At 42.2% G+C, this 25,940-nt stretch overlaps 3 protein-coding genes across 5 annotated transcripts; 2 read left to right on the top strand and 1 right to left on the bottom strand.

Moving 5' to 3' along the window:
* Nucleotides 1-232: 232 nt before the first annotated feature.
* On the bottom strand, nucleotides 233-4,823 carry AKAP14 (A-kinase anchoring protein 14). The gene is made up of 5 exons (XM_070952130.1): nucleotides 4,670-4,823; nucleotides 4,491-4,582; nucleotides 2,316-2,495; nucleotides 911-963; nucleotides 233-317 (listed from the first exon to the last, which is right to left on the bottom strand). Exons 1-5 carry the CDS (start codon nucleotides 4,821-4,823, stop codon nucleotides 233-235), a joined length of 564 nt encoding a protein of 187 aa, XP_070808231.1.
* Nucleotides 4,824-9,400: 4,577 nt separating this feature from the next.
* On the top strand, nucleotides 9,401-12,195 carry LOC139322592 (putative defense protein 3). Its single transcript, XM_070951735.1, has 5 exons — nucleotides 9,401-9,605; nucleotides 10,567-10,679; nucleotides 11,400-11,512; nucleotides 11,951-12,015; nucleotides 12,101-12,195. The coding sequence occupies exons 1-5, from the start codon at nucleotides 9,401-9,403 to the stop codon at nucleotides 12,193-12,195; spliced, it is 591 nt and encodes a 196-aa protein (XP_070807836.1).
* A 2,919-nt stretch (nucleotides 12,196-15,114) lies between these two features.
* On the top strand, nucleotides 15,115-25,354 carry UPF3B (UPF3B regulator of nonsense mediated mRNA decay). Of its 3 annotated transcripts, none has more exons than XM_070951798.1 (10): nucleotides 15,115-15,464; nucleotides 17,558-17,685; nucleotides 17,844-17,950; nucleotides 19,837-19,935; nucleotides 20,461-20,571; nucleotides 20,793-20,836; nucleotides 21,235-21,423; nucleotides 22,645-22,814; nucleotides 23,696-24,002; nucleotides 24,908-25,354. In XM_070951798.1, exons 1-10 carry the CDS (start codon nucleotides 15,306-15,308, stop codon nucleotides 25,052-25,054), a joined length of 1,461 nt encoding a protein of 486 aa, XP_070807899.1. In that variant the 5' UTR covers nucleotides 15,115-15,305; the 3' UTR covers nucleotides 25,055-25,354. The 3 variants fall into 3 exon arrangements, with proteins under 3 accessions (XP_070807899.1, XP_070807898.1, XP_070807900.1); XM_070951797.1 differs by having other exon boundaries at nucleotides 15,116-15,464; nucleotides 22,636-22,814; XM_070951799.1 differs by having other exon boundaries at nucleotides 15,117-15,464; nucleotides 17,579-17,685; nucleotides 22,636-22,814.
* Nucleotides 25,355-25,940: the final 586 nt, after the last annotated feature.

Here is a 25,940-nt window from a genome sequence, read left to right on the forward strand (position 1 = left end):
AAATAGTCCAGTTGCTTTTTGAAAAAGCATCTTTGGGACAACCATGACCTGGATGACTGCGAAACTCCATAAATAATTTGGTTAAAAGTTTTTCTTCCTGCCTTCATTGACATGAATGGCACAAAGAAATAAAAACAAGGGTTTGATTCGGCAACTCTTGATTTTTATTACCAAAAAATAAAACAAGCAGGGTACCTATAGAGATTTTAATTTCTTAACCATTCCAGCAAAATTAAAAATCCACAGTCTCCATCATGACAACTTTACTTTCAATTACATCTTTGAGCCACTTCTCCTTAAAGCGAGTTTTTCCTGGCCTGTCAAATAGAAAACAGCTCTCAGTATTTTACACTCACATTTTTCGTTTTATCCAAAAGGTTACCTAATACAAATAATTCTTAGGGCAAAGTGGGAATTATTAGGAATTGACTTTTACCTAACTTGTTGGGTTGGCAATATACAATATAAACCATCACTGTAGCTTTAAGACTGCTGTATTGCATCATACTGTGTCCTGATTGGTTAGCTCTGTAGCCAATCTTAAGAGGGAGCTAGAAACATGGTTTGTTCTCTTTGCTGTTCTTGCTCTCTGATATCTCTGTATGCTACTGTTTGCAAATCCGGAAGAACTGTTTATTGTGAATAACTACGACGACTGGTAAGAAGACTTCGTTATCCCTGGATTATCCCTGGACTGTCGTTTTGGCTATCTCCTGCTTTATATGTGTATGACCTGGACTGTTTATTGGACTGTGCCTTACTGAAAGTAAACACAACTCAGTGTGTTGACTGTGTTTATTTGTAACTACTCTCAATCGCTTTCATGTGCACACCCTTGCTACTCTGCAAATTCCTTAACAGGAACCGAGACCTTTAAACCAGTTGATCAGGGTGTGGGGTATGAACATACCTGTGAATGAGCTTATTGGTTTCCACTACAAAAAATACTTCAATTGGCAGCGACTGTATCAGATAGAAAACCAAAAGTTAGTTTTATGATAGGTAGTGGCCTACCTACTTAATGGTTCTCATGAATGTGAAGATGTTCCAGGAAAAATATATATATAGCAAGTATTCCAAAGAATTAAACCTAACGATAACATTCAGCTATCTTAACAGGAATCCCAGATAGAATTCCATTAAATTAGAACTCTTGTATCCATCGTCCAATCCTCCCAAATTTCTAAATTTACAGTTCGCTGGTTCCTTCCAAGTTTTCTCATTTCGCTTCCCAAATGAGTTTTGGGGGAACGGGCAGTTAAGTCGAGTTATGATTATAAAATATATAAATGGCTGTCAAGCACCAGGGAAACCAGGAGATTCAGGCAGTTCAAACGAGTATGAAGATTTATTGCAAGCTTAAGTTCACTACAAGAATCTGACCAACTAACAGTCAAGGGAAATGAGCGGGGGATAAGAGAGGCATTCAAGCTGGGCTGGACTTAGCTCTCTTGCGGGCACGCAGGGACTTGTGACTTATGACACGTTTGACCCCTCCTTACAGCTCAGCCTGTTCATCTACAATGGGTAAGTCTTCAGGATGCTAACAGACTATATTTTATGTATATTAGTTACACCTAAAATCAATAGCGAGCATTTCCTTCTTATTCTTAAGCAAAGACGCAACCATTGAGAAATAGCCAGTTTTTCCTCTTGAATAATTTTTTTTTTTTAAAAAATGGAGCTCATCTCCATTTCAAAACCAAAGAGCCAGCGCTGTCCAAAGACGTCTCCATGGTCATGTGGCCGGCATGATTCAACACCAAAGGCCCACGGAATGCTGTTCCCTTCCCACCAAAGGTGGCCCCTATTTTTCTACTTGCATTTTTTACGTGCTTTCAAACTGCTAGGTTGGCAGAAGCTGAGACAAGTAACGGGAACTCACCCCGTTACGCGGCACTAGGGATTCGAACCGCTGAACTGCCGACCTTTCGATCGACAAGCTCAGCGTCTTCGCCACTGAGCCACCGCGTCCCCTACCTGTACAGAAGGCCAGTCGTTTCCCTTCTCTGTGTGTGATCAGATTCTGAGAAGCCACTGATAACAACAGATCAAAAGAGAATATTTGGAGCTCTGGAGGGATTGCTGGTAGTCTCCAAGCCTGGTGGTTTTCTTGCAGAAGTTTCATTACCGTTACGTTCCTAAAAAGGGTGTGGGGTTTGGTCACACAGTTTCTATCCTAGCAGCTTGCTCTGTCTGTGTTGGTGGGAGCGGTCTTGGTGGAACCATCGTTCGTGGGTTTTAGAGAACATCCCTAACATAATTTCATCACAATTGGGCTTCATGATCTCCCAAGAGGACCTCAAAATACTCACTCTGGGTTTGATTTTGGAAATCTCAATGACAAAATAGACACAGGCCGTGGCTCGAGGGATGGGCTTCCTGCATGTCGGGATGCTCCAGCGGACTCGGTAATAGTACCGGGTGCTATACTGGAGTTCCTCGTTGTTGAGATAGTTGCTCCAGTGTAGCCAACTTTCGTGAAGCTCCCATGTCTGCAAGGATAAATATACTGCAAATCAGAGAGCAGTCCCGTTACAAGCATCTCTTTGAAAAAAAGCAGGCTGTTTTATTTTGTTTTACTATTCTGGAGCTTAGGTAAAGGTAAAGGTAGTCGTTCCCAACTCTAGGGGGCGGTGCTCACCTCCGTTTCAAAGCCGAAGAGCCAGCACTGTCCGAAGACGTCTCTGTGGTCATGTGGCTGGCATGACTCAATGCCAAAGGCGCACGGAACGCTGTTACCTTCCCACCAAAGGTGGTCCCTATTTTTCTACTTGCATTTTTTTACTTGCTTTCGAACTGCTAGGTTGGCAGAAGCTGGGACAAGTAACGGGAGCTCACCCCATTACGCGGCACTAGGGATTCGAACCGCTGAACTGCCAACCTTTTGATCGACAAGCTCAGCATCTTAGCCACTGAGCCACCGCATCCCTCTTTTTAAGGATAGAAATTGTTGAAAGATGTGCTTTATGGTTAAAAAAAACCCTTCAAGACACGGCCATGACAGCACAATGAAAGCATGGCTTTTGAGGTGCGAGAAAGGTGATGCGGATAAAAACCAGGTACCGCTTCAATTGCATCGTTTATGACCATGCCCTGAGGACACTCCTTCTATGCTGAAGATCGGTGCCTCCATAAGAATTCCAGTTCTTGGGAATTTTCTCCCCCAGCTCCTAGGAGGAAGTTAGGTTTTAGAGCCTACTGACGTTGGCCAAATGAGCATGGCAAGAAAGTTATCAGAAGTTGTTCCAGGTCAGTTAGTTTTTAAATTGTGTGATGCTATCTTTCGATCGACAAGCTCAGCGTCTTAGCCACTGAGCCACCGCATCCCATTCTGGATTTACAGGTAGCCTTTAACAGAATAAAAAAATAACAGAATGAGTTGGGAGGGACCTTGGAGGTCTTCTAGTCCAACCCTCTCTATGCATTCCACTCTTAAAATAAGATTTGTCTCGTTACTTAAATGATGGAGAAATGAATAAAAAGGAAAAATGGGGGGCGGGGGGCGGGGAAGGGTTTGACAAAGATATTAACTTGAAATATATTGGTAGTTATACCCAAAGGTGCTTTTTTCAAGAGGCAACGGGACTTCCTTGTTTTTTTCTTTAAAAGACGTTTTGCTTCTCATCCAAGAAGCTTCTTCAGCTCTGACAGGATGGAAGTGGGGAATGGAAGTCAAAGCTGAAGAAGCTTCTTGGATGATCAGCTGGGACTCGGGAGGCAGAGAATAGATGGGGGCGGGGCCAGCCAGAGGTGGTATTTACAGGTTCTCCGAACTACTCAAAACATCCGCTACCAGTTCTCCAGAACTGTTGTGACCTCAGCTTCCTGAGTCATTAAAACACATTAAGTCCCAAAAACCTCTTTTATTGCAACAGCTGTGAATTACGTTCATTCACAGCTGAGTCCCAATTAGCTGCAAAAAGTCCTTCGGGAGAAGTCCTTCGGGATTACCCACCTTTATCTCTTTTGACACGCTGCCAAAGACCTACTTGGCAAAGCCACACGGAGTCCAGAATCAAATAGAGATGCCGACTTGGAACAGAATTAACAAAGTTGCTTTCCTGCAAAGGGCCCACGTGCCTTTGCTCCTCTTTTAAGCCTTATGGCAGGGGCCATTCATCTCCAGGCCTTACTCCTAAGTCGTCCCTTTTAACTGTTCTTGCCTTCTGGCAGCTCTGGGCATGTGCGCACTAGGTACAGGCTCCTCCTGTTTCTCTGCCTCTCTGAGATCCGACTCTGGAGGCTCCGGAGTCCATGCATAATTCCCAGATGGCCCAGGCCCTATCTCTGCCTCCGATGCACAGCCCTCATCCGAGCCTTCCCCAGACTCCAGGCCCATGTTCCTCTCCAGCCTCCTCACCGTCCGACTCCGCTGCCAGCTTGGCAGGTTGCTGGCAGACCACAACAAGAACTGGTCAGAACCTGCTGAAACCCACCTCTGACCTAGTTGACTGATGAGCTCCATAGACATTGAACATGCAACTTACTTTCATATAGTCCTCAATCTGCAACAGACCTTTTCCAATGGAGAAATCTGTGCACCTCATCCAAGCAATATTTCGTATTTTGTATATGGCACCTAAAGTTGATGAGAAGAATACAAATCAGAGCCTAATCGAAGTCGGACACCAAAGCCCTGACACCTTCACGTCCACCTTGGAGTTACCTGCCTCTTCCTTCTTCAGGGCTATGACTTTGTCCACGGCATCTTTGATCACCCCATCAACAATCGAGGCCGCTGCCTCCTGAATGTCTTCCTCCTTTTCCTTCTCCTCTTCCTCCTCTTCCCTAATCGCTATGTATTTCTCATCCAATGACATGGTCCTTTATGTCTTCAGCTTGTAGAAGATGGGGTTGTGGGGGGGAGAAAGAGATTGGACAGAATCTAAAGAAACAGTCTGGGAAAAAGTTATATCTGGGTTGTAGGCAAATCCTTGACCCGTGTGCCTGATTCAACTCTAATGCACATCACAGGAGATCATCTAATAAAAACTTAGGTCAGGGGTCAACAACCTGCAGCTCTGGAGCCGCATGTGGCTCTTTCGCCCCTCTGCTGCGGCTCCCTGTCACTCAAAATATGCATTGCAACCGCCAATATGCGACATCCGCCGGCACATAATTTATTGAGCTTTTCAACCCCCGGTAGGCCAACCATGGATAAATCCAAGAAAAGAAAAGTTTCAGAAGAAAACAGAATGTTTAATTCAACTACATATGCTAGTTTTGTGGCTGCTCAAGAAATAGTCAGGCACGGGAAGGGTTTTGTGGCTCCCGGTGTTTTCTTTTCTGTGGGAAACGGGTTCAAATGGCTCTTTGAGTGTTTAAGGTTGCAGACCCCTAGCTTAGGTGATGACACATCTGGTAGTTTGTAAGGTAACAGAAGACCTTCTGACCTTTTCGTCATGGAAAGCTAATTTAGCTGCTAGTAGTCTAATTAGGGTAATTACAACAATGAATTAGTCTCATGGGTCTAATTCTTCCTGATTATGGGAATTATAGTAACAGCACTTAGACTTACATACAGCTTCATAATGCTTTACAGTCCTTTGCAATGCCCACCAAGCAACGCCCACAGAACCGGTAGTAAAAAAAATTGAATTTCACCACTGGGTCAACCTATTCTGCAAAGCACCTGAGGGCAGGACAAGAAGCAATGGATGGAAACTAATCAAGGAGAGAAGCAACCTAGAACTAAGGAGAAATTTCCTGACAGTTAGAACAATTCTTCAGTGGAACAACTTGCCTCCGGAAGTTGTGAATGCTCCAACACTGGAAGTTTTTAAGAAGATGTTGCATTTGTCTGAAGTGGTGTAGGGTTTCCTGCCTAAGCAGGGGGTTGGACTAGAAGACCTCCAAGGTCCCTTCCAACTCTTGTCATTTTGCATGCAAGTCACGTCTTGTATCACTCTTCCATACTTCCTACATGACAGCAGTGCTGCAAAAAAAACCCACCCCTTCCTTATTCCCTCCCACCTTCCATCTTGCAATACGTGCCTGGCCACTTTTTGCGTTGTCCTTGAGAAATATCCCATGTGGAAGGAAAATGCAACATGTGAATGTTGTATTCCTATAGTAGACCTCCCTATTTCCTGCTTTGCTCCACCACTATGAAAAAAGCAAGCCGCTGTTTGTAAGAAATTACTCAGGAACGTCAAAAGAATGTGGCAGCCAGCCAAGGGGCTTTGGAATTTGGCTACCTGCTAAAAAAAAATAATATACACTTTCTGGTTGCTTTGCTCTTGTGGCGAAACCAAGCCTTCTTTTTCTCTGGGATGCAAGTTTTTGAAAGTTGATCAAGTTTCCGGCTACGGACTTGCAAAGTGTTTGCTCACAAGCATCACTTAGGCAACCAATGTCCAGCCAATAATTCCGTGGCATTGATGTTCAAGACATTCCATCAGGCTTAAAGGAAAAGTGCCAGGAGCTCTTTGGGATCGATCATGCGTGTGTGTTCTGCCCCAGCTCCGGATTCCTGAGGATATTGACACACACCAACGGTCCTTATTAAATTTATTAAGTAGCAAGAATAAACCAAAGTCCGGCAAAGGTTGGCAACCAACCCAGAAAGCAAGATAAGACTTTTCCAAAAATGCTCTGTTGATAATTACAAGTTGTTTCTAGCAAGAAACTTACTAACGGCGTGTGACTTAAACAGGCTAAGGGAGTGGCCAATTATCCTCAAGCCTTACACTCGAGGAGACCTCCTCATCCTGAGTAGCCACTCCTGCCTTTTGGCAGCCCTGCGTGCTCGAGCATTGAGAAGAGGCTCCTCCACTTCGCTCTCTCCACTTGAAGGAGCCTCTGGAGGTTCTGAAGGCCCTGGCTGAGTCTCTGCCTCTGGCACCAGATCCTCTTCAGCCTCCTCGCTGTCTGACGCGAGCGCCGGCTGCGCAGGCTGCTGGAGTGACACCACACCAGCCTCCTCGTCGTCGGGATCAGCCACGATCCGTGCAGGCCGCTGGCAGGCCACAACAGTGTGGGAATGTTCAATAGACGAGATTTAAGTGATGAATGAGGGTTGTGTTTTCCACAAGACCGAGCCAGCAGCCCCCCTTGGGGCTTTCTCAACCTTCTGATAAAAATCAGGGAACATTCGACAACGGAAACTGTTTGGATGCTTTGAGTTGCTCCTAGTTCTAGCTGCAAAATCCGTGGGGTTATTTCCCTGTTTCCTAGGGGTTTTCATATTCCGTATGAATATTCCATATGTACAGTATAGAACGCTTTGGCCTTCCAATCTTCCGATGAGTGGATGGCCCTATTTTTCAGACTGGGGTGAATGAAATTCAGTATGTAGCCATGTGGACACGGTGGCTTAGTGGCTAAGATGCTGAGCTTGTCGATCAAAAGGTCGGCAGTTCAGCGGTTCGAATCCCTAGTGCCGCGTAACGGGGTGAGCTCCCGTGACTTGTCCCAGCTTCTGCCAACCTAGCAATTCGAAAGCAGGTAAAAAAGGCAAGTAGAAAAATAGGGACCACCTCTGGTGGGAAGGGAACAGAGTTCCGTGCGCCTTTGGCATTTAGTCATGGCGGCCACATGACCACGGAGATGTCTTCGGACAGCGCTGGCTCTCCGGCTTTGAAATGGAGATGAGCACCGCCCCCTAGAGTCGGGAACGGCTAGCACATAAGTGCGAGGAGAACCTTTACCTTTACCTTATCCATGTGGATACTGATCAACTGTTCCCTGAGTTGTCTCTAAGGAGCAATTTCCTGACAGTGAGAACAATTATTCAAGGAAACAGCTTGCCTTCAGAAGTTGTGGGTGCTCCATCACTGAAGTTTTTAAGAAGCGATTGGACAGCTATTTGTCTGAAATGTTGTAGGGTCCCCTGATTGGGGTTGGACTAGAAGACATCCAAGATCCCTTCCAACTCTGTTATTCTGCTATTTATTTACTGTCTTGGTTAGATTTGGCAACAGGATGATCTGCTGTATCTCTCATCTCCTCAGAGATCTTCCAACAATAGAAGGGAAGTGGAGAAAAAAAGTCTTAGGACAAATTGAAAGATAAAGCCAAAGGTAGTTTTTCAAGAGGCAATTGGACTTTCTTTGAAGACGTTTCGCTTCTCATCCAAGAAGCTTCTTCAGCTTTGAAGAAGCTCCTTGGATGAGAAGCGAAACGTCTTCAAAAAAAACCAGAAAGTCCAGTTGCCTCTTGAAAAAAGCACTTTTGGGACAACCACGACCTGGATGACTGAGAATCTCCATCGATTAAAAAGTTTTGTGGGATGGGCTGACGATGAGGGAAAAGTATAACCCAATAAATATGGAAGTCATCAGATTCTCAAGAAAGTAGCTAGCAAGTTCTTTTCTGTATGAAAGGACATATCTCGCATCAAATCCGAAAATAAGATGTTACCTCAGAAATTTTGGGAAATACAATGCCGTCTCTTTTTCCAGACCATTCTCTGGTCAATTAAATGTAGGGACCTGCACATTTTATTGGAGGTGTGTTGTTTAATTTTTTATATTTTTGTTGGCTGTTTTCTTCTACGTTGCCCTGAGTCACATTGAATAGGACAACTATAAAAATAATTAAAAAAATAGAATACTCATTTACCACCACCACACTGCCTCTTCTGACAGGAAATCCAACTTTCAGATTTAATCGATTTCCAAGCTTAACTTTGTTTTGTACTGGTTGACTTTCTAGACTGACTTTTGAAAAAAGAAATTCTTTCTTCCTCTTGATTCATGCAAAAAAATATATGAAAAGATGGTTCATGCTTCCCAACAACCAGAAAATTGTCTTTGGGAGACAAGCCAGCTTTTAAACAATGTGACTATTTCCACAGTTTTGTTAAAAGCCATATCTCCTATAATTTCTAGCTGAAACACTGCATGAATCTACACCCCTCAGTTAATCTACTAGTGATTTTTTTTTTTACATCTTAGTTTATTCAGCTATATCTCCTATTAACACAGTGCATGAATCACCCTAAGCTATAGTGGCAATTTTTAAAATTATGAATTACATTGATAAGTGAAATAAAAATGCACTTTTGTCCACCGGTAACATATATTGCAACTGGGAAAACCATCGCCTTGCTTAAGTCTAAATTTACATTTACATTTATTTATTGACTAGCCCACATCAAAGTGCAGAGTTCCAGAAACTAATTATTACTAAAATTGGATAAAAAGCCATTTAAAATGGAATTGGAATAAAATACAAATTTAAGTCTAGATAAAAACTCAAGAGATCTTCTCAGCAGACAGAGGCATGTGAGTTTTTCATCCCTCATGGGTAGAAAATGAATCTGTTCTGGAATTAAATGACTCACCCAAAACTCTCTTTTTTTTCCTCCCCTTTTTAAAACTTTCTTTCTGAGCTTGGAGAATTCATACTTGCTTTTGGAGGCAAGAGATTAAGCAAGCCTTTCCCCCCCGTACACATGACTAATTGGAATCACTTTTGGGGGGCCGTTATTGCTTTCTGGACAATACTCGGTTCAAATCACGCCTTTCCAGATGGAGCCCCCGAATCTGCCTGTGAGAATATGTTGCCTGTCCATACTGGGGTACAGGCTCAAACGGTTCCTAGTCCTTATGAAGTTTCTGTTAGTATGCCTTCCTTCCAAAATAGACAGCTGGTTAATGGTAAGTTTTTATTTTGTTTATTTCAATGGAAAGGAAGGTACTGTTAAAGCCGCTAGACTCTAAATCTTCATTTTCTCTCTCTCTCTCTCCTCTTTTCCAAGTAGAGTTAATAAGTCCTTATGTTTTCTCAGCATCAGTAACAACTGGGTTGTTACATTAGCAACAATCAGCAGTAGCCGAATTTTGGACAATCTCAGAAGCACTAAACTGAGCCAGATTAGATGAGATTATCATCAAGAAATTTCAGGATTGTAGGCAGGGGTGAAATTCAGCAGGTTCTGACAGGTTCTGGAGAACTGGTAGCGGAAATTTTGAGTAGATCGGAGAACTGGCAAATACCACCTCTGGCTGGCCCCAGAGTGGGGTGGGAATGGAGATTTTGCAATATCCTTCCCCCAGGAGTGGGGAGGGAATGGAGATTTTGCAGTATCCTTCCACTGGAGTGGGGAGGGAATGGAGATTTTGCAATATCCATCCTCTGGAATTGGGTGGGAATGGAGATTTTGCAGTATCCTTCCCCTGCCACGCCCACCAAGTCACGCCCACAGAACAGGTAGGGGAAAATTTTAGATTTCACCCCTGATTGTAGGCCATGAGAAGTGGCTAAGTTCCTGGAAACAAAAGATAATAATCTACTTCTACATTATTGCTAAAAAAAACCCGAAAGGCATGTTTCATTGAAGTCAGCAGTTGTCTTGATCATCCAAAACCCGTTTTCTCTCGTTTTGGATAAATGGGTTGTGTGAATCCACTTTTGAGTTTCATAGCTGAATGCTTAGCAAAATGGGTGAATCCAGCCAATTTTGGTTAATCCATTCACCCGTGGTTAAGCCATTCATTCTTAACGCAATACATAAATTCATTTTCTTTTTAATGCTTGAGAAACAAGGTTTGCTGATTTACAGGAAAGGAAAAGAAACACCGTTAAGAGGGTTCCCAAAAAGCAGTTTATTTTCTCCAGTTCAGATCCTAGGAGCTGCCTATCGGGGATTGTTGTTGGAGGCGCGTTCGTTTCACTCGGCCGCTGCCCTGGGATTTTGGCAAACTCCCCCAAACAATACCAGACTTTTACAGGTAAGCACAAATAGTTAAAAGTCTGGAGTGTGATGTGGCGGGTATTTGTCCATTTGGATTCTAAAAGCCTCAGCGCTCTTCAGATAAGCCGCCTGGAAAGCCAAAGGAAATCATCAAAAACCATTAAAAAACCCACAAAAATTAGAATATTTTGGACCAGTGATGTGACACCCGGAAAAATACGGCATACGTCACTTAATCCTCCAAGGAAAAATTGAAGGCAAACGAGGTCCAGGAAGATGATGATTCATGGCTTCAAAATCTAAGGGACTGGTTTGGACAAAACTCAGCAGCACTTTTTCATGCAGCTGTTGATAAAAATAGAATCGCCAATATGATCGCCAACGTCCTATGACTGGCCGGCATGACTCAACGCCAAAGGCGCACGGAACGCTGTTCCCTTCCCACCAAAGGTGGTCCCTATTTTTCTACTTGCATTTTTTTTACGTGCTTTCGAACTGCTAGGTTGGCAGAAGCTGGGACAAGTAACAGGAGCTCACCCCGTTACGCGGCACTAGGGATTTGAACCGCTGGCCTTTTGATCAACAAGCTCAGCATCTTAGCCACTGAGCCATCGCGTCCCTTATAAGGGTGTGGTAGAAATACAATTAATTCTGTTTTAAACAGAATTAACTTGAAGTAGCGTTGGCTGCTTATTTATTTATTTACTTACTTTGGTACTTATTTATTTACTTACTTCCTTGTTTATTTATTTGGCAGTGCTCTGGAAATCCTCAAGGGGCCATTACTCATTCCAACACCAACTTAAAAATGAATCAGATCTACTCCTGGCTGCCACCTCCCTTACACTGTCCCTCAGTAGTTTACTTTGTGTAAGTAATTATGGGTGTTTCGAACTCTGGCTGCTTTTCTTTAAAAATGGTGATATTTCATGAGAACAGAGAGCTGTGATTCCTGGAAAATATTCTCCCAATGTGCATGCTTTCCAATTAATCCTGCAAGGGGAGAGGGTGGGATTTTAAAAGCATTTTGGAAAATTATTGATTTCAATTCCCTTGGAAGTAAATCATGGCCTCCTCTAACCTGAAACCCTCTAGTTGTGTAAACTGGAACTGTTTTATAACCTTTAGCGGGATATTACACCATCAAGGAATTAACGTGCTGGCTGGGGAATTCTGGGAGATGAAGTCCACACATCTTAAAATGGCCCTAGTTGAGAAACACTGGATTAAACACAATGGGAGATCTAAGCCTTGCTGGGACATCCTCAGAAATTCTAATTGTATTTATTTCTCTTCCTGCTAAATCAGGGCGACCGTGGCCCAATCACATGACATCTACTGGACTAAGGTCAAATCCAAAGTGATCTGGAGAAGTGAGTATCACCAGATTCCCTCTCTGAAGCCATGGGTCCCTTCCCAGGCATTCCTGCAAGATTAACTCTCTTTCTATCACTACAGGTCCTCAAGCCACATGTGGAGTGGGAACATCTGGGAGACAATTTTCCTCTGCTGTAGGAATTGCCTGCTTGGTACTGATGATTTTGCTTATATAATTGTTTTTAAAAAGGTGTAACCAAAGCAATTGTGTTATCTATTTTTACTGCCTTGAGTAGCTTTTCTCAGAATCCTATTTTTCTGCTCCCAACTTTGTAACACATTCACGGCAATGCTTGTTTTAAATATTGTTTTATTTATATTAAATGCTTTGCTAAAATAAAGAATATCATGTCATGGCTTTAGTCGATGTTCTCCAGACCCTGAAAAATAAAACACAAGGAAAAACAAAGTCAGAGGCGTCTATGTCACGATCAAACAAAATCAAAACTCCATCGGGTTTATTAAATAAGAGTTATCTCACTCCATAATCCTATCAGGAAAATTGTTTCTGAATTAAGGCAAATCGTACAATTTTTATTCTCCCAGGCACTTTTAGGATTACAAGCCTCTTTACAACTACAATTTTTTTTTTTAAAAAAAAAATAGAGTTTATTATTGGCTTTGCTGGTAACACAGGGGGTAATTGTACATCTAGGATCACGCAAGTCCTTTGAAGGAAGTCATAACTTTGAATTCTGGGTCTAATTATCAATTTTTTAAAAAAATAAAACACCCCCCCCCCCCAGGAAAGGAGGGGGCAGATATGAGCTCCTTCAGGATTTACCCCTTTTTATAAAGATGATGCCATGACTTTGCAATTGGGTTGCTTCTCCCAGAGAAGTTTCCTTCAAACTAACCTTAGGTCCCGTTCCGCAAACGTATTTTTCTCTTAGCAATGCTCTGTAGTCGTTATTAGTCTTTATAATCCTTCTATCCTGAGCACCCAAAAATAAGGCAGAAGTCACGTGGAGAACAATGGGGAGTGGGAAAAGAAAGAGATTATTTTTTTTTTTTTAAAAAAAAGATACGGTCAGACATAAGGCAAAATTGTCACAAAGAGACATTGAATAAACATCACCTATTCTGGTTCAGCCTCTACTATTCCCCAAATCAGAAACACAATGTTTGGCCTAAAATATAAGCACAGCCTAAAGCTGTAATCCCAGTCTGCAATTTCTCAAAGTCTGATCTGCGAACTCCTGGAGATCCCCCCCAATGATCTTTCAGGGGGTTCATGAAATCAAATAGATATTTTTTTCAATATCTTTTTGAAATTCTTAATACAGTAATGCACATGCCTTTTGGAACATCCTTCCCCGATATCAGATTAGCCAGTAGGTTCTATTTGAGCCTTAGGCATGACGGTCGGCTGGGTGATTTTGGGCCAATCACCAGGAGACATTGAGTTCTAGTCCTATCTTGGGCACGAAAGCTGGCTGGGTGACTTTGGGCCAATCACCAGGAGACATTGAGTTCTAGTCCCACTTTAGAGATGACACCCAGCTGGGTGACTTTGGGCCAATCACCAGGAGACATTGAGTTCTAGTCCTATCTTGGGCATGAAAGCTGGCTGGGTGACTTTGGGCCAATCACCAGGAGACGGTGAGTTCTAGTCCTATCTTGGGCACGAAAGCTGGTTGGGTGACTATGGGCCAATCACCAGGTGAGTGGGAACTCTAGACTCACCTTTGCCATGAAAAACCACCTGAGTGACGTTGGGCCACTCCCTCTTTCTCAGCCCAGCCTAAATGCATATTTATATACACACACACACACATATATTTATATATACACAGACACATATTTATATAGACACACATATATTTATACACACACACATATTTACACACACATTTATACACACACACACACATTTATACACACATACAATATACACACACATATATTTATATACACATACAAATATATATTTATACACACACATATATTTACAATGTATATATATTTATACACACACATTTATACACACACAATATATACGCAGAGACATTTATATACACACATATATATTTATACACACACATATTTATATACACATTCACGTGTGTATGTATATATATATGTGTGTGTGTAGTGGCATGTATCACACACACATATTTGTTTGTATGCATTGGCATGGATTTGTGTGTGTGTGTGTTTTATATATTTTTATATTATATTATATTATATTATATATATACATACATACATACATACATACATACACACACACACACACACACACACACACACACATATATATATATATATATATATATATATATTATGCCATCAACCCTACCCCACCGGCTCAGGCGGATGGGGACTGTAGTCCAGAGGGGATGGGATTTGTAGTCCCAACCCCTCCGCACCGCGTCCACAGCTCCTCACCTTGCCGTTGTTGACATATCGCTGTAGGTAGTAGGTGCCGAGTCCCGGGAGGATGAGTCCCACGTACATAATAGCCGCCGAGGGAATAATTTCGTACCACATCCCGACGAATCCCCGATTCTATGGAACTTTTGCAGCAAGACTCACCGCGCATGCGCCACGGCTCCCCCCCCTCCGCATGGGCCATTCTGACCTTCCCGTCCTCGGGCCCCCAGGATGCACCGCGCGGCCGGCCACTTCCGCTTGCCGTTGCTTTGGCAACGGCGGAAAGGGGAGTGCCTTTCTTTTAAAAAAAAAAAAAGAGAAAGACGAAGCGTTTTTTTAAAAAATTATTATTATTTCTTTTATTCTTTGAGCCGAGGTGTCCATGTGAGCTGGAGAGTTATTTACATAGAGGTAATGCCGGTGTAGGCCGCGGATATTTTGGTAAGGCTTAACCAAAAATATCCCCGGGCCTACACCGACGTTACCTCTATTACGCGCCGCGTCACGTGACGCTTCGCGACGTCTTTCTGCCGCCCCCCCTCCCCTTCGCGGAGCTTGCCTTGGCCTGCGCGTGACACATCCGCCCCTCCGTAGGTGGGCGTGGCCTGCGCGTGACGCACCCGCCAGTTTGACACCCCCTTGTAAGGGAAAGGGTGGTGGTTGTTTTTCTTCCCCTCTGGCCCCCGAAGTCGCAAAGCATGCTGGGGAGTGGAATCCCCGCCCGCCTTGGCTGGTCGCCGTGGCAACGCGCGGCCTGTCGGAGTCGCGCCGCCTGCCTGGTCGTGAGGAGGGCGCTGTGGCGTCGCGGCTTCCCTTCGGCTCTTCCCGCGAGAGGAGCGGGCCGACTCCGCGGCCCAGGAGGCAGGGAGTCCCGCGTACGCTCCCCCGACTCCCCACCGCGGCCTCTACCATGAAGGAGGACAAGGAGAACGCCAGGCCGAAGGAGAAGCGCGGAGGGCCCCTCGCTCCCACCGGCCTCGGAGCAGCCATGGCCGGGGCGGACGCCAAGGCGGGCGGGGAGCCTGACCGCCTCGAGAGGCCCAAAGACAAGAAAGAGACGCTCAGTAAGGTGCGCCCGCGGGCCGGGAGGGGAGGGGGGAGGAGAGATTCAGGCGCCCCACCCCCACCCAGACCCCCGCAGGAGGGGCCAGGACTACAACTCCCATCACCCCCAGCTCGCTGATGTCAATGGATGGAGGGGGAGATTTTCGACAAGACGTTATTCCCTTGGCCAGAGTAGCACCTCTAAGGCTGCTATGCTTGTTAGGGTTGCTGTTCTGTATATTAATAATTATAATAAGCGATAATGCTGATAATAATGATAATTAATAATAATCCTGTCCCGTATAATGATAATGTTAATAATAAGAGATAATATATAATAATTAGTAGTAATAATAGTAATAAGTGATAATAATATTGATAATAATGATAATAGTAATACCGTGTTTCCCCGAAAATAAGGCCCTGTCTTATATATTTTTTGAACCCTAAAATAAGTGCTTGGCCTTATTGCCATGCACTCACAAGCCCGATTGGGCTTATTATCAAGGGATGCCTTATTTTGGGGGAAACAGGGTAGATAGAGCCTTGGTGGTACAGGGGTTTAAGGCACCCTGTTATTAAGCTTATTAAGACCAGCTGCCTGCAATTACTGCAGGGTTCGAATCTCGCCAAGGCTCAAGGTTGACTCAGCCTTCCATCCTTTCTAAGGTAGGTGAAATGAGGACCCAGTTTGTGGGGGCAATAAGCTGACTTTGTATAAATATACAAAAGGATGAAGGCTATTGCTGAGCACATTGTAAGCCGCCCTGAGTCTTCGGAGAAGGGCGGCATATAAATCAAATTAAAAAAAAAAAAAAGATAGATAGATATAAATGATAGATAGATAGATGATAGAAAAATGGATAGATGGATGGATAGATGGATATCTAATCCATATGGATTAGATAGATAGATATAAACAGACATGATAGATAAATAAGGGAATGGATAGATATAGATATAGATGATAGATAGATAGATAGATAGATAGATAGATAGATAGATAGATAGATTGATAGACACTGTGTTTCCCCGAAAAAAAGACCCTGTGATATATATTTTTCAACCCTGAAATAAGCGCTTGGCCTTATTGCCATGCACTCAAAAGCCGGATTGGGCTTATTATCAGGGGGGGATGTCTTATTTTGGGGGAAACGGTAATAATAATAATACCCTTTCCCCCCCAAAATAAGACATCCCCTGATAATAAGCCTAATCGGGCTTTTTAGAATAGAATAGAATTCTTTATTGGCCAAGTGTGATTGGACACACAAGGAATTTGTCTTGGTGCATACGCTCTCGGTGTACATAAAAGAAAAGATACGTTCATCAAGAATCATAAGGTACAACTTTATGCAACCTTATTGCATGGCAATAAGGCCAAGCGCTTATTTCAGGGTTCAAAAAAATATATAAAACAAGGTCTTATTTTCAGAGAAACACGGGTAAGTAATAATATTGATGATAATAAATAGTAATAAGTGATAATATTGATAACGATAAATGATAAGAGAATAGTAATGATAATAGTAATAAATGATAATAATGTAATTGATAATAAATAATAGTAATGATAGTAATAGTACTAAATAATATTGATAATGATAAATGATAACAACAATGGTAGCTGTTATTCTATTATGGTTGGGTCATGGAGCCTAAATCCTCTTGCTCTCCCCCATCCTGAAATGATATAACCCTTTATGGGATTATATCACCCACTTTTAGTGAGCTGAGGATGTCAACATTGAGGGTTCCTTGGTGCTCTCTGAGCTTGGTAGTTGTCTTGCAGATGTTTCATGACCCGACTAGGTAACATTATCAGTGAGGGAAGGAAGGGTTATACATAAAATATACATAGATTCAGCTATTAGATCCTGGAAGGATTCCACAGTCTCATGCTAAATAAAATGAAGAACACAACACCTCTGTGGATGAATATTTTTATTCAGTGGCCTGTTGGCATCTGAAGTTAATTTTTATTATAAATAATAGGGGAGAGGAAATAATGTTTTAATTAAACTACTTGATAGTTCGCTTTAATGTTTTTATTTTATTTTTTTATAAAAAAGTTGCGTTTTTTAAAAAATGCTTTCTGATGTTTCACCTGTTGTAAAGGATGAAACATTTTTCTTTAAGGTAGTGATTCGACGCCTTCCTCCGAGCTTGACCAAGGAACAACTTGAAGAACATCTCCAGCCGTTGCCAGAGCACGATTATTTTGAATTCTTTTCAAATGACTCTAGGTAAAAAAAAAGGGGGGGGGATTTTTTTGACTGTGTTGCACGTAACGATGGCATGTCACGTCTGTCTTTCAGTTTTTACACCCTTCTGTGTTGTGTATATTTATAATCACCACTCAGCAACGTTTTCTTAAACATTGCCATTTTTTGTCCTTCTGCAGTTTGTATCCTCACATGTTTTCCAGAGCATACATCAACTTTAAAAACCAAGAAGACATAGTTCTGTTCAGGGATCGCTTTGATGGTTATGTTTTTATTGATCACAAAGGCAAGTAAGCCTACAATTATCCTATCTCTGTTGTTCATTATATATTGGCAAACTTTTGTACAATAAGTATACTGTAATTCTGGAACCACCTTTTTGCTTCCATGCCATAACCGAGTTAAGGCTTTTAACATGTAGTTCAGAATGTGCATAGTTACACATCCACAACCTTACTAATCTGAGGTGGTAGAGGTTTATTAGCAGGGAAGAGCCCTTAGGATCATTAATACCTCAGTGCTCAGCACAGTTTTTCTGAAACTATTGTGTCGGATTTGGTTTCAAATAAGTAATTTTAGAATTGTAGCGTAAACTAAAATTAGATGCTTGGTTGTATAATGTCAATTCTAATTTGGATTAATTGTACTCTTTGGAACATACAAGCTGCACAAGGGAATATGGATTTTAGGAAGAGGTTTAAGTTGTGCCAACTTCTTATTAGGGATCCAGACTAGCCTAAAATCCCATCTGTTTAGGGGTGATTTGAGCATTAATAGAGAAGTTTACAGAATCAAATGAGTGCCTCAATTTCCTTGCTCGGGATTCTATTTTAGCTTCTTTTGGTTTTAAAAGTAGATCAAGCTGGCTGGCTTTGCCAATCCAGATCCAGATGCAAAAAATAAAAAAAAAAATTAAGGCATCGGTTCAAGAATTTTTTTTGAGATCCATACTCTATGGTACTCGTAGCCTTTCTGCACCTAATATAATGAAATTGGCATAGTGGGAATATTTTTTCCTGCTATAGTTACACACTTGAATGTCAGAAACATTTTAGGGATCTTGAAGAAATTCTGGTGGGAGAGGCACTTCAGTAGCCACTGACTGGCCCTGTAGGATCATGCTACTTATTTTGTTTGTTTGTTTTATTTATTTATTTTTTTTGCTTATTTATCATTTTTCATGCAGCCAAAATTACTTTACGAATCATTTATGTTAGGTTATAGTCATTGTTGTTCAAAAGCATTTTATTCAGTAAGCCCAAACACCCATCTATTATAAATGTATGCATTTGTATTATCTCACCACTGGCCCGTATATTATGAAATTGTCATAAAATAACGGGAAACATACTGTGGTTTTAAAGCTGGTTTTCTACCCCTCTGAATTTAAGCAATCGTGCTCGTACGATGCATTTCAGCTAGTTGATGAGCATGGTGGACAAGGCCGCTCACACGATAAGGAATGTCTTGTGTGAAGTCATCTTTTATTCAACTTACTTTGTAGTCTTCAATTCATGACCAAATTGGCGCAGCAACCATTCAAAGTTAACAGCAGTTCTGAATGAACGGGTACTTAACGCCTAGTTCTCAAAGTTAGCAGCTGTTGCAACGCCCTTGCGGTCATGCAATCAAAATTCAGACTCTTGGCCTTTCGCACACATGACCACAGGGGTGTTTCCTCTGTCTCCCCTCCATTTCTGCCCTTTTGCCACCCTGCACAGTGGCACTCCTTAGTGGTGGCAAAGCCAGCGTCGCTGGAACTGAAGAAGAGACCCAAGGCATTCAGCAGTCTCAACCAGCAACCATCACACCCAGCTCTGGTCTTGCAAAAGACTTCCATTTCAAGCCCTGCACCGCAGCTTGTACCCCAGCGCAAAGGCCCAGCCGTCCCTGCCACACTGCTGTGCTCCACAGGCCCTGCTACACTCTCCGCCCCCCCCAGCTGACATTCACCATCATCTTCCTCCTATTGCTGACAAGGTGTGTCCGGCCTGGCCCTATGAGAGGCAGCTGCTGTCTGTGCCAGCCCTTCTTCCCAAGGCCACACGTGCGCGTCTCTCCAAATCGCATGCTGTACTTCGGAAATCTGCTCGATGCAACTAACAGCCACTGTTTTCCCTTCCTAACGCAGTTCTTTTTTTAAAAAAAAATATATTTGTACATATAAAACAGGTCTCGAATATTCCGCCATCGTGGAATTTGCTCCGTTTCAAAAAGCTGCCAAAAAGAAGAGTAAGAAAAAGGATGCCAAAGCTGGAACCATTGATGATGGTTAGTAGCGATAGTGCCGGGTGGTTCCTTTCCCTTAAAATTAATTTCAACCAAGGGGAGTTTGAGAATTTCTGGTTGCAGTTCCTGGTATAGCCAGGTTCAAAATTTCCAGATCAGGGAATTCTCACCATCCGTTCATGACCATGATTACTTTGATTATGTTGGTGTAATAATCTGCTGGAAACCATCCAGCAAGACTGTGCCCCTTTTACTGTCTGCAACGTTCAGTCTCTTTCATTAACCAGCAAATAAATAAATATTCTCCTTCTGAATTGTCTGCTGCGTGACTGATCTGGTTTAAGGAAAAGGACATTTTATCATTGAACGTGAATGTGGTAATGGAAGCTTTGCCACATAAATTGTTGCTGTGGATCATAGAACCTGAAATTGTCTGACCCAAAAACAATAGAGGTCATATATCTAACACCACTGCAGGCTGGCTATTATCATAGGCTTTATAATTTTCAAATTATTTTTTAAAAAAACCTGTTTATTTATTATCTATCTGTGATGATCGTTTCTTAGATCCAGAATATAAGAAGTTTTTAGAAAGCTACAGTGCTGATGATGAAAAATTAACATCTACTCCCGAGACTTTATTAGAAGAAATAGAGGCAAGAAATAAAGAATTAATAGGTATGTTCTTAACATATTCAATACATCTATAACCGCTGTTTGTCTCACATTAGTGGCAGTTAATCTAATATGGAAAATAAAGTTTCTAAAATCCTCTTTGTAGCCACATTATAGAGACAAATGCCTTACATGTATTTATTTTGATAATATTTTTGCAGTAATTTCAGTTGATGCCTTTTAAAAATACAAACACCAACACTTTATTTTTCTTAACTCCTTAGCCAAAAAGACAACTCCGCTGTTGAACTTCCTGAAGAATAAGCAGGTGATGATAATTCCTTAGTTATAACTGCTTTATGATCTACTGCTCAGTGTGTACATGTATTTAAAGAAATGGTGTCAAACCTTAACTCAGTCATGAGTAAATACTAATAATATTGGGCTTTCTAATCTTGTTCTGGGGAGTTATACTCAAGTTTTCTTTGGATAGAAAATCCACCTTCCCCCCCAAAAAATATGTTTGGAAATTATCTTTCCTACCCATGTCCTGGTTTAATCCCTCCAAATTCCTCCTTGTGCATGCATGTTTTTAAAGAAAGATTTTGATGTTTAGATATTTTAGCTTCATAACTTAATAATGTTTCTTAATTTAGAAACAAAATACTTTTGATTAACAGCAAATGCTTTGGGTTGGAAAAACCTAACTTCGTGGTTCTCTTGCAGAGGCTTAGAGAAGAGAAACGAGAGGAAAGGAGGAGGCGGGAACTAGAGAGGAAAAGACAAAGAGAAGAAGAAAGAAGGAAGTGGAAAGAAGAAGAAAGAAGGAAGCGAAAAGAAGCTGAAAAAACAAAGAAAGTGGAAAGGTGTCCAGAGAAGGAAAGGGACAAATCGAAGGATGAACCAAAGATTAAGGTATAACTTCTTTCCTGTAGGATGAATAACTTATAAACACCATGTGCCTCGTGTATATCTGTAGAATATGATAGCTAATCCTATATAATTTAGGAGCACTATGGAACTCAATGGAAAATATCTGAAGTTAAAAGGCATAAGGTGTGTTATACAGGTAAAAATTAACAGAATTGGAAGGGACATTGTAGGTCATCTAGTCCAACCCCCTACCCAAGCAGGAGACCCTATACCATTTCTGACCAATGGCAGTCCAGTCTCTTTTTGAAAGCTTCCAGTGATGAAGCTCCCACAACTTCCAAAGGCAACTTCTGTTCCATCGGTTGATTGTTCTCACTCTCAGAAAATTTCTCCTTATTTCCAGGTTGAATCTCTCCTTGATCACTTTCCATCCATTCTTCCTTGTCTCGCCTTCGGATGCTTTGGAGAATAGCTTGACCCCCTTCCTCCTCTCTGTGGCAGCCCCTCAAATATTGGAAGACTGCTATCCTTTCTCCCCTGGTCCTTCTCTTCACTAGACTAGCCATGCCCAGTTCCTGTAACAGTTACATTTAAGTCCTTTGTAATTCATTGATATAGAAATGTCATTAAGATGGCTGTACTACATAGTGCAGAGCACTATCCAATATATTTTTTTATTTCGAGCAGGATCCGCTCTTGATCCTGAAATCCTGAATCCACTAAATTTTAGTGCGGTCCATTGGGTTTTGGCTTAAAATGATCCGTTAGCCGGTTATTCTAGCTGATTTTAACAAAAAAGGATGAAGGAAACCGTAGTTTAGCATCGTGTACATGTCCAGCCATTGCCTTGTGGACATAAGTAATTTAGAACGGGGCCCTCCAACCTTGGCAACTTTAAGACTTGTGGACTTCAACTCCCAGAGTTCTGGCTGAAGAATTCTGGGAGTTGAAGTCCACAAGTCTTAAAGTTGCCAAGGTTGGAGACCACTGATTTTAGAAGATGAGTATAAAGTGGCTCAGTTAAAGTCTTAAACCCCTCACACTGGCTTGACTCAAGGAAACAAATGTAAGAATTTACACTTTCCATTGTTTTAAGACCTCACATATGTTCGTCAGGAAGAACTAATCTATTATGGAAATAACTCTCAATGTTCATGTTACATTGAATCCTGTCGGTTAGTGGGCCAAATCGCTAGCCTAGCTTAGCGTAGAAAATCCATTTAGTAAGGAGGACTAAATTTGTTTTTTTCCTAGCTACTTAAGAAGCCAGAAAGAGAGGAAAGAGATTTTGAAAAAAAGGAAAAGGCCAAGAGACCGGAGAAAGAAAATCTGAGGGAGGACAAGACCGCCAGCCCAATTGGCAGCGTGCCAGCCAAGCGCTCCGATGGCGAAGCTAAAGAGGAAAAGATAAAAAAATCCATCTACCCACTGCAGTACGTATTCTCGTTTCTCAGACCAGCCTGATTATTTTGGGGCCTTTTCCCCCCGAATTCACCTCCTGGAGTTTGTACTAAAATGTAATCGCTATTTGATCTGCCTCACCAAAGTAACTTTGAAGATTGTCAAGTTAACTTACAGTGTCTGTGGAGATTCTGAGTCTCTCCAGGTCATGGTTTCCCCACTAAATATCAATCCTTCCATTCCCCACCATCCAGTCAGAGCTGAAGAAGCTTCTTGGATGAGAAGCAAAACGTCTTCAAAGAAAAACCAGAAAGTCCAGTTGCCTCTTGAAAAAAGCACCTTTGGGTTAACTTACAATGTGAACTATAAATTCCAAAATGTAACCTCTGGATAGGAAATACATAAACCCCATACATCATTTTACAGGACTTTAATTTGGAAACCTACACTGGGGGGGAACTATATAATATTTGAAACTTTCAATTTCTAATGTCTTTTTTGTATTATTCATATACATTATCAATATTTGTTGCAAGCCCCCTTTTTTAAAATGAAAAAATAGAAACCGTATTTTTCGGACTATAAGACGCACTTTTTTGTCTCCCAAAAGGGGGTGAAAATGTCTGCGCGTCTTATAGACTGAATATTGCCAAAGCCCCGCCTACCCACCAGCCATTTTTTTGGTCTCTGCATGCCCCTTTTTGGGGCCCATTTTTGAGACTTTTTTCAGCCGTTTTTGAGGCTTTTTTTGGCCCGTTTTCGAGGCTTTTCCTCTTCTAAATTTAGGTGCACCTTATAGTCTGAAAAATACGGTAAATATTCCATTAGGAGTTCCATGCAAAATCCAGGCTGTTCAATGAGCAAACGAGGAGAATGTCCCTCTTAATCTTCCCTCTTTACGTCTTTGTGTCAGTTTTGAAGACGAGTGCGGGAAAGACTACCGAGAAAGAGACTACGACCGCGATAGAGACTACGAGAGAATCCAGCGGGATAAACTCCGGCGCCAAGAGGAAGACCGGCGGCGGCAGAAAGAACGCTTCGAGAAAGAGAAAGTGTTCCGGAGGAAAGAGGACGACGTAAAAAGGGAACGAGACTCCTTGCGAGAAAAAGGGAAAAGAGCCGACTTCATAGAATACGTGGGCAACCCAGAGAAAACTGAGAAGGGGACCAAGGAGGACAAAAGAGACGATGTGTCCAAGAAAGACCGGATTCGGAACAAGGTGCTAGTCCTCATTGTTGTTGTTTTTAATGTATTTATTCAATTTCTTTTAGCTGTCCGTCTCAGGCAGACAATCGATAACGCCTCATTACTCCCCTGATACAACAACAGAGGTAGAAACAGCAGATAGGTCATATTTTTTGTTTTTAATCATGGGCAAAGACATGCAGGGGTGTTGGTTCATCATGGTTCATTAGGAAGGAACCATGGTTCGTTCAGAAGGAAATTTGAATTTGACACTATAAAAGGTCCGTTTCATATGACCTTTTGGTGAGGATGCTAAAACTTCGTATTGGCCATAGGGATTTCTGACTGGATTGCTGAGTACTGCGGCGTACTTCCCTACTTTTTCCAAAGCATTCCAGGCCTGATTTGTAGGATCATTCCTCCTGAAAGACACAGGCATTAATTGAATCCAAGTTCACCCAGCCTACTTCATGGCTAGGTTGAGCTGGTTGAATTCATGAACTCACTAGCACTGACGATGTTTCCCTAGTTTGGGTAATGAATCTTCTGCGAGAAAAGAATCAATCTTAGAGAGCACCAAGAACTCCACAGTTGTCCTCCTCCTCCCACTGCACAAACCCTCCCTCCCTTTAGTACTGATAATGTTACCTAGTTTGAGTAATGAAACGTTTTCAAGAAAAGAACCAATCTTAGAGAGTACCAAGAACCCCACAGTTCTCCTCTTCCTCCTCCTCCCATTACACAAACCCTCCCTCCCTTTAGCACTGATCAGGTTACCTTGTTTGAGTAATGAAACATCTGCAAGAAAACCCCCAAGCTCAGAACATTGAGCTACAAACATCCTCCTTTATCGAACTCTAGCAATTAATTCTTAACTGTTGCCTCATCCCCTCAGCTGGAAGCAGGCCATCCGGTCCAAATTTCTTCTTGTCATTTCAGGACCGGCCAGCCATGCAACTCTACCAACCCGGAGCCCGGAGCCGAAGCCGTTTATCCGCGTACGACGAAAGCTCTCCCAAGTCCTGCGACCAAGGAGCAGATAAAAAGCCGGAGTGTGAGGCTACTAACTTGAAAGAAGAGGTGTGACAGCCTCACCTTGTTCTCACCAAACTAGCAGCCAAAGAGGATGAACTGTACAGTCCAGAAGTGCCTTGGGGGAAGAAGAAGAAGAGGAGGAGAGAGAGCAGAGAAAACTATGCTTTGGGACGTATCTGATTTCCAAGCCATGTGCAGAGTCAAAACCCAACCTTGCGTTCGTTCGGCCGGCTCATTCTCCGTTAAAGAGACCGCAGCAGCAGCAGTAGTAGCCTCAGAAAAGGAAGGTGGGCTCCCCCGCAGCCCGGTAACAAGCGCTGTCTTTGAAATAATAAAAAGCCACCAAAAACATTGTTTGCACTTCAAATCCAGTCCTTGGGATCCGCACCAGGGTTATTAAGGTTGGATCAGAAGGCGGTCCCAGAATCCGCATGATTGACTGGAGCGGGAACAAAAACGCTGTCATAAACATTTTAAGTCGTGAGCGAGCCGGTCTTTTTTCTTTTTTTTTTCCTTGCGCTTCTAAAAATTCTAAACGAATTTTTTTCCAGAGGGTAGCTTTGCATTTGCACTGTTTCGCGGGAGGTTCGTGCAGCCTGAACGAAAGCGCTGATATTAGTCACGGATTTTTATATATATATATATATATATATATATATATATATATATATATATATATATATATATATATATATATATATATATATACACATACATACATGCATACATGTATGTGTATATATATATATATATATATATATATATATATATATAATCTTTTGTTTTAAAGGCAGCCGTGCCCATCTTTAATTCACCCTCTGCTTTTCTGAACGCCACCTAAGAAAACATTTTTCTTTCTTTTTTTCGGTCCAGACTTTCTTCTTCAGTGCACTAAGGGAAGCCATCCCGGCCTTTCCCCATCCGTCTCTCTCGGATT

This window comes from Pituophis catenifer, unplaced genomic scaffold (assembly GCF_029215685.1).
Source record: "Pituophis catenifer annectens isolate HBS135680 unplaced genomic scaffold, rPitCat1.0.hap2 SCAF_11, whole genome shotgun sequence".
Lineage (NCBI taxonomy): Eukaryota > Metazoa > Chordata > Lepidosauria > Squamata > Colubridae > Pituophis > Pituophis catenifer.